The 11735-nt window shown below is 43.0% G+C and overlaps 1 protein-coding gene and 1 long non-coding RNA gene across 6 annotated transcripts; one reads left to right on the forward strand and one right to left on the reverse strand.

Moving 5' to 3' along the window:
• The first annotated feature begins 6471 nt into the window (after positions 1-6471).
• LOC129162857 (spectrin alpha chain, non-erythrocytic 1-like) lies at positions 6472-9880 on the forward strand. Of its 5 annotated transcripts, none has more exons than XR_008562846.2 (6): positions 7652-7930; positions 8354-8446; positions 8557-8661; positions 8734-8766; positions 8847-8982; positions 9091-9161. XR_008562846.2 is itself a non-coding variant. In XM_054739088.2 (6 exons), exons 2-6 carry the CDS (start codon positions 8381-8383, stop codon positions 9166-9168), a joined length of 318 nt encoding a protein of 105 aa, XP_054595063.1. In that variant the 5' UTR covers positions 7652-7930; positions 8354-8380; the 3' UTR covers positions 9169-9880. The 5 variants fall into 5 exon arrangements, 3 of the variants coding, with proteins under 3 accessions (XP_054595063.1, XP_054595060.1, XP_070407650.1); XM_054739088.2 differs by having other exon boundaries at positions 8847-8882; positions 9091-9880; XM_054739085.2 differs by having other exon boundaries at positions 8734-8882; positions 9091-9416.
• On the reverse strand, positions 9600-11033 carry LOC129162858 (uncharacterized). The gene is made up of 2 exons (XR_011520678.1): positions 9874-11033; positions 9600-9785 (listed from the first exon to the last, which is right to left on the reverse strand). It is a non-coding gene; the product is annotated as an uncharacterized lncRNA (long non-coding RNA).
• Between the last annotated feature and the right edge of the window lie 702 nt (positions 11034-11735).

Below are 11735 nucleotides of genomic sequence, written 5' to 3' on the forward strand. Positions count from 1 at the left end.
TCTGCAGCGAGTGGTGCGGCTGTAGCTCTTCTATAGCTGGGCTGAGCCAAAAATCCTGGAGGTATTGCTCATCAATAGTTGGTCATAATTGATGTTTCCAAACTGTCATGTTCTGTGTCCCTTTGTTCCCCAGCCCCTCCAGTTCCCACTCCAGGTTCTCCTTGTGTGTTTCATAGCGCCCTCATGTGTCCTTTGTCTGCATCTCATTTATGTGTCCCCTGTGTTCCTTTAGTCTTCTCCAGCCACTCCTCTGCAGCCAGTCATCCCTCTGCAGTGTTTATAGTTTCAGCTTTTCATTTTTATTAGTCTCTTTAATATGTTTTGTCTCACCGGTTTTTGTAGTTCTCCTTCCCTTTAGAATTTTACCTATATGGTTGCTTTTCTGTTTTTAGTTTCACTCTCATGTTAGTTTCTTCCCTGATTAGTCATTGCTTTCACCTGGTCCTCCCCCCACACTCCACACTCCTGCAGCTCATCTGCCTCCCATTATGCCCCAGTGTATTTAAGCCCTGTCTTGTCTCTGTGTCTTGTTGGTTTATTGTTGTTTGTTCAGTGTTGTGTTGGTGCTCGGAGTGAGCTTCCTGTTCCGTCCCCCGTTTGTGCTCTAAGTGGGCTTTGGTTCTCAGGTTCTGGATGTTTGGATTTTGGCTCCCTACCTTTTTTTGGATTTAATTTTGTTTTATCCTACAATAAAATGATTCTTTTCTTCATATCCACTCCTGTCTCGTGTCATCCTGGGTTCTGCATTTTGGGTTCTAACATCCCTCCAAAAGGTGACACAAACCAGTAAACAACCAGTTAGGGTGCTTCTGTTGATGGCAAGTGGAAATTTATCCTGGATTAATTTTTTTTTTACATGGTGTGAATCTTTGAGCCACCTTAGACAATAAAATCATTGTTCTGCTTTCTTTAACCTATTGTTTTTGAGCATAGAGGTTAAGGCAGCTGATGTTCCTACAAACTATCTAATGGTTAAACACAGAGTTGCCCCACAAATCCAGGTTTGACAAGTCAGGCTGTACAACTGACTTCTGTTCTTTGCTTTTTAGTTTGCGTGAACCCCTGAATCAGTCAAAAGAAAATTATGATAATCTCTTATTAAAAATAAACTCTGGTCCAAAGAACTGAAGATATGAGAAGAACATTCCATTATAGCTGGTCTGGTAGCTCACTTAGAAGCACAAATCTGAAAGAAAATGTGTAAATTTACAAATCACATTCATTTGGAATGGACACTACACTTACGTGATGTGGCCTGGCCATGTGAGTCGTATGATGTAATTCATGACAATTTACAATATCCAATGTAAATATTATTGTGACACTTTAGTCTCAAAGTGTCCAAACTATGTCCACTGATTTGCTGTTAACTTTCTTTTTTTTTTACCGGCTTTCCAGCATTGTCTCACATTTCTTACATTTCCTTATTTGTGGGAGTTGAAGGGAAACTAGGCAGTTTTGGCTTGCTTTTAGCACCTTCTAGTGTCCATTTGTAGAACCAAAAGGAAAACATATCTCCTCACTGTGCATTCGTCTTTTTACACCTTAATCTAACAGCTGAAATGTCTCCCCAGCATTCATTACTGTCTACAAGAGTGATTTCTCACTAAATTAAACAAATCAGCTGTGTTCATTATCTAAAACATCCAGAGCCATGTGATAATTCTAACCCTATTAATGATAGACTTGCTCATTTTTTTAACTTGTTCAAACTTCAAGCAACAAACCAGAAAGGCCCTTTGAACCCTCAGTGTCAGCCCGGCGAGTTGACAGCTTGTGTCGTTGTCTTGTTAGCGTCCTGCTTCCTTATCAGTTTGATTTCTGCAGCAACTTTTAGTCACTTTCAGTTGACAAAAACAAGCAAACCAATCAGCTGATTGTGAAGTGAACCAAAGACTGACCCCTGCTTTCCACAGGAGCCGTCAGCAGCACGTTACTGCAGCAGCAAGTCATAGTTGCTGATAGGAACCACTGTGGTCAACAGAACCTTTTCCACAGGAGCCGTCAGCAGCCGTCAGCAGCGCGAGTCGGCCGCGTCTCAGGAGCAGCATGTTGCGGCCTTTACGCGCCGGTTCTATTTTCTACACGCAACGCCTCTGAAACGGGTCAAGTTCGACATTTTTGGGGAAGGAAAGACAGGAAATCGGACGCGGAAATGGAGAGAAGTTTCCGAGATTTTCAGAATAAAGAAACGTACTTCCTTCCGGTTGCTTTACTTTAAAAAAAGTTACTAAATGTGCGACCCCGTGAGAAGTTATCACCTAGCTAGCAGTCTCCTTTGTTTTTCAGGTCCGTATTGGCGATTATAAAACGGACAGAACATAAAACAGAAACCTTTTGGAGCCATGTTGTAGTTTTCTCCTGCTTGTTGTTGTGTTTACTGACGAAGTCACTCGTGTGATTTCGTGCTCTGTCGGTGACAGCTGCTCCCCTGCTGCTTCGCGTCTCGTGGGAAGGGCCAAGCAGCAGCTTACACGAGCAAGATGTGCTGCTGCAGTAACGTGCTGCTGACGGCTCCGGTGGAAAGAAGGGGTCATGAACCAATCACAGCCTGAGAACAAAAACAAACACATCTGTTTTTCTCTTGTTCCAGAATGTAACAGTAGAATGGCTGAATTACTCGCCACCACTTAACAACACTTATTTGCCACAGGCAGATCTTTAATGCAAAACTCGATTGATTGGTTTGGGGTTGTTTCTGTTATTCTGTCACAAACTGTCAAAGCAGAAACTCTCAAAAACACAGTCTTCTGTTTCCTAAACTTGTCTTTGGATTAAGTTAAATGAAATGGAAATGTGCCGTTTTATTTTCTACCACGAGTCATTCATTTTGTTTGAGTGTGTATCTGCAGCCTTTTCTTCCTATTTGATGACAATCACACACTAATATTTCTGAGCATGCCTTCGTGTGTGCTTTCTTTATTAAATGTGTGTGGTTGTGTGTTTGTTGATAACCTGACAGTGTTAATGGCTGTCATAAATTACACCCAGGTCTTTATGGAGCCTGAAAGCTGGTTAATCAGCAGTTGTGTTCCTCCCGGGGACCCCTGAGCACTTACAAATTATTATTTCACTGGAGTGTGCACATTTTTGTTACAGAGCATTTGTGTTTGTAGGAAAGCATCCGTGTTTTCTTCTATTGGATATTGCAATAGCTGTAATATGTTTCAGTGCAAGTAGCTGTTAATCTTTATTACCTGCACAATAAACCTTGGAAGATGTCATATTTTCTTACTGATTGCCATACTAATTAGTTTTTACCACACTTTGCTGCTTTCTTTCCATTTTGCTCAGAGTCAACTACAGTTTTCCACAGCCACTGTAATCTAGTTACACAGCTTATAGAGCCATTCTTCATGTTGATGTTCAGACTGGAAGTCACACGTGGTTTAAAATGATGGGGGGAAAGCACACGTGTTTAGTGTCTGTGTTTGCTCTGCAGCAAACAAATTTCACTGATAGACAAAGACAGCCTGAAAACAAAATGTATTTTTATAATCACGATTTTACATACTAAAAGAAAGAAAAACAAGCATGATCGCTCTTCAGGAGTGGTTAAGCCCTGGAGTATATTTGTTTGTAAGTTACCCATTGTTGTGGTGTTGTAATATAATTTTTGAGTTAATTATTTGAGATGAGTTATATGAACAAATTTTAAAAGTTGTTGTGTTAGTTATAAGCTAATGTGTTATGTTAGCCATCTAGATTTCTACGCTACGTTTGTATGAACAAAAGGTCAATACGTTTAAGTAAAATTTAACCCTTGGTCATATGACTTAAAACTGTGCATTTAGATTTATTTGAAGGTCTTACACATGTGAAATGTACCAAACACTGAAATATATTTTCCCTATTTGTGTTTCAGCCTCTAATGCAGCAGAATTGTGTAAAGAAGAGCAGAACAAAAATTGTCTAAAGTGATGTCAGACACTAATTATAACAAATGACTCGCTGCAGTTGTTACCACTAAGGGGGCTGCAGCCAGCTATTAGGTTTAGGGGGTAATTTCCACCACAGTGGACAAGAAAATTCTATTCTATTCTATTGTACAGGGGCGTAGGAACCGGGGTGGGGGGTGGGGGGGACGTGTCCCCTCCAATATTGAAAAAAACGTGCATTTGTGCCCCCCAATAAAATGGAGAAGAAAAAATTAGATTTAGAAATATTTGACTCGTGAGCTTTTATTTTGAAAGACACCACGGACTTCTCCCCAGCACAGCCCCTCGTCTCAGGGAGTCAGACAGGCTGGCTGGCCGGACACAGACACAGGTGTCAGAGATGAGACGACAGCAGCAGCTCGGCAGGTTCTTCTCATGGGCAAGAAAGAAAGAAAGGAAATGTGAGTTGGTAATAATTTAGTCCAAGAAAGATAAATGTATTTCTGGTCAAACGTTAGGCTGGCTGACTAATGTAAACATCTTGCTAGCCAGCATTAAACATTAAACAACACTACTAGTCAACAAAAAAATGGCGAATTTGACAGTAATGGGCTCGACACACGGGAGGCGACATCGCCTCTCCTCCATTCATTTTTAATGAGACATGCGCGACAAAGCGATAATCGTGGGTCTCCCTCCTACCAAGCGAAACACGGAAAACGTGTGTGTGAAATTTTGCGGTTGTGCACGTGTCGTGCACAGGCGACTCAGCGACGTGATGCCAGAAAGTTGAAATATTTTCAACTTTTCCTCGCTGTCGTTCGGACGAGGACCAATCAACGGAGGTTTCATTCACTGACCAATGAGCGGACAGGATGCTCCGTACATCTCTGCGAAAACATGACTCTGTTTCTCCTTCTGTGACTGTGTTCATCTTAATGTGAGGTCCAAACCGTGTGATAAATTGAAGCATGTTCTGATAGACAGAGAGTAGCCCTCTCCTGGTTTGTAACATGAACCCATTCTCGGGTTTATTTTTTTAATGTAGTAAAATCAGAAGTGAGATTTCACATAACTCAAGCAGCACCTTGTGAAACATCACATTCTCACACCTGAAGCGTCAATATGTGACGCGTATGACCAAGCGTCAATATATGACGATTCGGGATGCCCCAGCGCGTCAGGAGACGACGATCAGGGGCATGCAGGGACACGTGGCTCCGCTGGCGTCAGTGTTTGACACCATAGGTTACACGGACATTATTCGACTATTTAACCTTCCTCTTACCCCAATCCTAACCTTAAGTTCAGTAACTGCGACCTTAAGGTTAGGATTGGGGTGAGGGGAAGGTTAAGTAGTTCACAAGTAGTTCTAATGTCCGTCTCACCACCGGCGTCGGATACCGATGCTCTGGGATGGTGCGTCATCAGTGTGTCCCTGATCGTCGTCTCCTGACGCGCTGGGGCATGCTGAATCGTCATATATTGACGCTTGGTCACACGCGTCATATATTGACGCTTTGGGTGTGAGAATGTGTTGTGTGAAACATCATATCTACCGCTTTTTTAACTCTGAACCGCTTAAGTAACCTTAATTCCCTCCAACCTGACACAGCCTATCAAAACGACGGAAGATTTGATTTCGCCATGGAACAGAACGTGTCAATGGCTTTGCCGCTGGCCATTGCCGCGGGTTGCCTCCCGTGTGTCAGGTAATAAAAGCGACAGCGACGAATTTCGCTGATTGTGGTCATTTGTCGCCTCCCGTGTGTCGAGCCCATAACAGACAAAAACCATTTGACACGAAATAAATAATAAAAATTGAATCTTCACATAAAACTGGAGTTTGTCAGTGTGATTGTTGCTTGTTTGTGACATTCTCACCAAATTTTATTTTTAAACCTTATTCATGTCACTTTTTTATATAAGAGATCAGAGGAAGTTCAGCAGGAAAATGATGAAGAAGGTGAGACAGGGAGCACCAGACCTGCTGAGGTGCAGGTAGGTGCTACAGTGAAGAGTGAGATTTTAGATGGTTGATGATGAGAGGACGATTCGAGCATGATAACAAGTGAACACGACTAAATAATATTATGTTTTGCATGATTTTAATATTGTACTAGTCCTCCAACAGTATTTTTTACTCCTTATTCATGTCCACTGTTTATATATTAGAGATCAGATCAAGTTCAACAGGAACCGGCTGAGGGTGAGACAGGGAGAGCCAGACCTGCTGAGGTGCAGGTAGGTGCTACAGTGAAGAGTGAGAAGATACATTTATGTAATCCCATAACAAGTAGGGCTGGGCAGTACGGCTTTAGAATAAAATAAATTTTGTACATGCTTCCTTAGAAATATTAGGAAAAATAAGTGTTAAACTCTGCATTCTGGTGCATTTAGACTGCAGTTTGGGCTAGAGTTTTTTTCTTTTGGCCATCTGAAAAATAATTTAGTTCCAGCTGTTGTTGTGAGTGAATTGTTATTTCTTTTTTCATTCTGTCAGAAGCAAACAGATTGTTCTGATTGTTGGTCAGCATTGTTGGCTGATGTAGTTTAAAATATTCTGATGAGAGTCAGATCAATTCATAAAATTTATATTTTCTCTGAATTCATAGAATAATGTGAAGATTCTGGGAAAAGTTGGGATTCTGAGATTAAAACGTAAATCTTTCTTATCATAATTCTGGCAGTTTTTGTGTCCTTCTGCTGTGGAAAGTCGTGCAACATGAAGATACTGAGAAGATGCTTACAACCTGTATTTTTATTCCATCCATAAATAAAATCATGAGCTATTTTTTTAATCCAAATTTGATCCAAAGGGCCATCGTTGGTTCCAGACCCGTTCTAGAACATTCCTCTAATCTTAAAGTCATCATCAGTTTCTTCCTTTTAACAAATATTTATTTGTTCAAATATTTAATATTTATAACTGGAATATTTGTTCCTCCCTCTCCCACTGCAGTTAGTCCTGTCCTGCAACCCTGTTTTTGCAGCTTAGTGAAGCCAACCATCACTAACCTGGGGGTGGTTTTGGACCCAGAGATGCGGATGGACTCCCACATTAGCCAGGTGGTTAGATCCTGCTTTTCCCGGCTTCGCCAGCTACCAAAGATGAAGTCCATCCTGAAAGACGTGTCATATTTTCTCCCCAAGCCGGACCTGACCGTCATGTATCGGTCCAAAATAGTGTGATGATATTGTGTTTTTTGTATATAACAAACTTTTTAACAGACAAATTTGTCGCATTCTCCTACACCTCTTCACAGGCTCGCCACAGTAAATATTCTATTTGGCGAGAGATAAACTTTATTGTATTTATCCTAGTGAATCTATAATTAAACGGGTAAACTAGTAGCACCACATCCAACATCAAAGAAAGTAAAATGTTACTATCAGAGGGAGAATGTTTAAGTGGTTAGCAGCAGTGTGCTAGCCGATGGGCCCCTCCATGAGGCCACCACAGCTCAGCAGAACGTCATTGTAGCTTCTTCTGGGGAGAAAAACACTTGGAGAAAAAATAAAGTTAACAGCTGAAATAGCAGGAAATAATACAGTTAAAGAGCAGATTGTAGAAGAAAGAAACCCCTGGGTTAAACTGGTCTGTCTACTGCATAATGCTGAACTCTAACATGTGTCCTCAGGGAAGGACCTGATTGGTGTCCAGAACCTGCTGAAGAAGCACCAGGCTCTGCAGGCTGAGATCACAGGTCATGAACCTCGCATCAAGGCTGTCACCCAGAAAGGAGAGACCATGTTGGAAGAAGGTAGAGCAGGTCTGGTCCTGACATGTTTCTGAGGTGTCTGCAGGTTCTGGCTCACTTTTTTTGGGTCCAGGTCACTTCGCTGGTGAGGAAGTGAAGACTAAACTGTGGGAGCTTCATGGACGTTGGGACACGCTGAAGGCCAAGGCGTCCCAGAGGAGGCAGGACCTGGAGGACTCTCTGCAGGCCCAGCAGTACTTTGCGGATGCTAATGAGGCCGAGTCCTGGATGAGGGAGAAGGAGCCCATCGTTGGAAGTCCAGACTAAGGGAAAGACGAGGACTTGGCCGAGGTATGGAAGTCCCTTCCTGAGAAACTCCAATCGCTTTTCTTTGCTCTCTTTCCAGTCCTTCATAATTAGTGTTTCTGTATTTGTCATTTCCTTCGGTTGTCTACCAGACGTCGTTGCTCGTTTGAGCGTCTCATGGGTTAGGGGTAGAAGTGCTGGCCTCGCACAGGAAGTGATGACAAACGTGTTCCCGTCGCTCTTATTTCAAACGGTTTACAAGCTGTGATGTGTGTTCCCGCTGCAGAGCAGCCATGACACGTGGCAGCCGGCAGAAGGCTCACGCTTTTCCACTAAACACCCGCAGAGCTACGTCTGCGGTGTACTGAGCAGGGTTTGTTTTACGGTGGCGGATCCGATTGGACCATCGCTGCGAAAAAGCTCAGCTTGTGTCAGATGAGCTGAAGGTTCTGATGTTCTGCTCCACAGGCTCTCCTGAAGAAGCACGAGGCCCTGATGTCGGACCTGTCGGCTTACGGCAGCAGCATCCAGGCCCTGAAGGAGCAGGCCCAGTCCTGCAGGGTGAGTTCAGAACCCTCGGCCCGTCAGAACATTCTTATCCACCACGTTCTAACACCAGACCTGTTAACCCGAACGCAACAAGGTAATCAGCAGGTGCTTTTGTCCTGCAGGACCTGAAGGCCAACGAGTCCCGCCTGAGGGACATCAACAAGGTGGCATCTGAACTGGAGTCAGAAGGTCTGATGGCTGAGGAGGCTCCTATGGTTCAGGCTCAGGTGAGCGTCACCTGTCTGCAGCAGCTGGTCCCTCTCACTTCCTGGTTTAACTCTGCTCGTCTCTGTTTGTAGCAACAAGAACATCTGGGTTCTGCTCCTGGAAAGGTGCATGTTGTCCTCCGCCTCCACCAGAACCAGACGTGGTGTTTATGTTACCACTCATTTGTTTGTTTGTTTGTTTACAGGATGAAGCCGACTCTAACACGGCGTCACCCTGGAAGGTGAGTTCATTCAGCTGATCAGAGGTCACCTCTGATGGCCGCAGTCACGGCCGACCGTGCTGACATCACACAGGAATTCAGGTGACCCGGCAGGCACCAGGTGCTGGTGAAAGTGGGGACATGTCAGCTGGTTGCCATGGCTACAGTTATCTTTATGCATCTGTATGACTGCTGACTGGTGTGTGTTTCCTGTGACCTTTGACCTCAGACCGTACGGTTGGGCGTTCAGACGACGGCTAACTTTAATTCCATCAAGGTAAGAGGAAGCTCTTCCCTTCCTGTCTGAGCGATCCGTCTCCAGGTTTCTTCGTCCGGCGTCCAGCCCGCTGGCGTCCACCTTCATCTCACCTTCATCTCATCTCACTTCATTTATAGTGCAATACTTTCACATTATCATTTTCCCACACTTCTGTATACCTGTATTTTGTTGTTTTTCAATAAAGAATGACAAATTATTTAAGTTTGGTTTTTGTTGCACACAAATATATATCTGTAAAAAATATCTACAAAGCTAATGTTTACATAGCAAGTATGATTGGGTTTTGCAATACGGCACTCAAGTTTATTTTAGTAAGATTTTCAAACCAAGTAAAGTTAGTAAAGAACACATTTCTATTGTCTGCTAAGAAACTGTTGGGATTTAAAATGGGCCTGTTGTACAAATAACTTGTAAATGATTATTCCTCACTTTTGTCTTAACCAAAGAAATTCCAGTAATTGAGCAAAAACATTTATTTTTAACACTACAGTTTATAAAACAGGGCGCAAAGTGTCGGCACATGTATGTATGTCGATGGTCCGCCCCAACCAAACCAGGAGACACAGACGTCAGGGAGGCCAAGGTTGTCTCTGCAGCTCTCTGGGCACCACGCCTCACTCAGCTGTCTCCAATGATCCAAATGGCTATGGAGGAAAAAATAACAGGTTTGGCCTAGCTGTTTAAAGTACAAAACCATTCATGAAGTGGTCAAGACAAGTACTTGGTACTTACACTTGCTGCTTTGTGTAGCTGACGTTGACACACAGGCTGCCATGGTGACCTTTTAATAGATCTAAGAAAAAAATGTAATAAAAGAATGAAACTTAAAAACTCCCAGACCTCATGTCATATTTACTAATCAGCTATGGCTGATTTGTTTGGATCACAGTGAGTTACACTAATTCTAATTTATTTTTATTTCTATTATACATACATACTTTTTAACTGTTATTTTCACATGACTGTTATCAGGCTCTCTTGTTCTGGTTCTGATGATAACTCTGTGTCTTCCAGTAAGTTATCTTGTGCTTACTTCATCTGTATAATGTCTCTTTACTTTTGGTAAATTGTACTGAGTCCAGAATAAAGGCTAGTTGGCTGTACAAGATACAAACAAGTATTACGTTTTGGAAATATATGAAACACCGCCAGCATCTGTTAGAGCCTGTGGCGGGGTGCTGAGGGCCGGCTCCAGCCCAGGAATGAGCTCTACACGCCGGCCGGGAGGGTTTGAAACACCGCCATCCTCTCCTCTGCTGGCTGTTCATTCTGTTATGGTTACCGGTGCTTGTGTTGCAATGTGAAACGCTTGGTCTCAGATTTTGTAAGAAAGATAATAAAATGTCCCCCCAAAATACGACTTAAATATATTTTCTCTTCTTCATGATACATTTAATGGCTGGTGCGACTCAGGAGTGATAGCGCCGAAAAAAACTGTACTGAAAACTTGCTCAAAGCAAAATGTATTCATTACGGAAATAAATTATAAACTTACCGATTTAAAACTTTTTTAATACAGGTACTTCTCACGAACAGGCGCAGAAAACCTCCACCTAAACTCCGTGTGAGGTTCAGGTCGATGGGTGTTCCAGTTAGCTCCGGTTGGGTTGAAGCTAGGTGGCTACATCCGTTAGCTCGGCTCCCACCTCCGCTTTAGCTTTGGGTTAGCCAGGGTTAGCTTCAGGTTAGCTCGTAGCTAGTTCGCCTGGGTGTCGTCACTCGAGCCCAGCTTTACAGCCACACCCTCAGCGCCTCCTCTCTTCCCTTTTATGAAATTGTCTGGGCTGGACGGAACCTGTGACACGGTCAAAATGGCGGTGGTGGCCACCTCCCATTATAGACAACAAACGTGTTATTGAAGCCAATGGAATCCGTTTGTCCAGTATGTACAGTCTATGATTCAGACTGAATATTCACAGTTTTAGTCTTGTGTTAAATCTGTTTACACATCTCTACCCATATGAATAAGATAATATATCCTACATTCATATTATTAAATAAAAATAAAACAGTTCTGACATAAAAACTGCTTTTTTATCATTAAAACATCCACGTTGGCCAGTGATCAAAACTGGATCTGGCTGATGGGGAGCTTATGTCTCCTCCCCTTCTGGTTGGCTCATGGGTCCCCGATCAAAAAAAAAAAAAGAAAAGAAAAGAAAAGAAAAGAAGAGAATGTTAGTGAACTGGGCTATAAAAGATATTTTCTTGTCTTTCTGGGCTTTGCCTTACGCCCTGAGTCACATCTTTCAGGCTTTTCATATCCCAGAGTTTCACCGTCTGTTTTCTATCAGAAGCTAATGAGGAGATAGGTGTAGGAGTAGGGATGAGTACCGAATTCGGTACTTTTTAAGGTACCGACCGAATTCCATAGAACCGACCGAACACCGATTCACGTCAATTCAAACGGTGCCTCGTTTCGGTACTGCCAAGACAGTTGCGCATGCGCAAGAGCGTTATGTCGCCGGTCCCTGCGAGCCCGTTGTAAACAGAGCAGCATGGTAGAAAGAACGCACGCTAAAGCTTGGGTCCACTTCACTAAATGTGATGGGTAACTGGGTGATGAAACTAGCGACAGACAACGATCTAAGTGA

This window comes from Nothobranchius furzeri, chromosome 1, assembly GCF_043380555.1.
Source record: "Nothobranchius furzeri strain GRZ-AD chromosome 1, NfurGRZ-RIMD1, whole genome shotgun sequence".
In the NCBI taxonomy this organism is placed as follows: domain Eukaryota; kingdom Metazoa; phylum Chordata; class Actinopteri; order Cyprinodontiformes; family Nothobranchiidae; genus Nothobranchius; species Nothobranchius furzeri.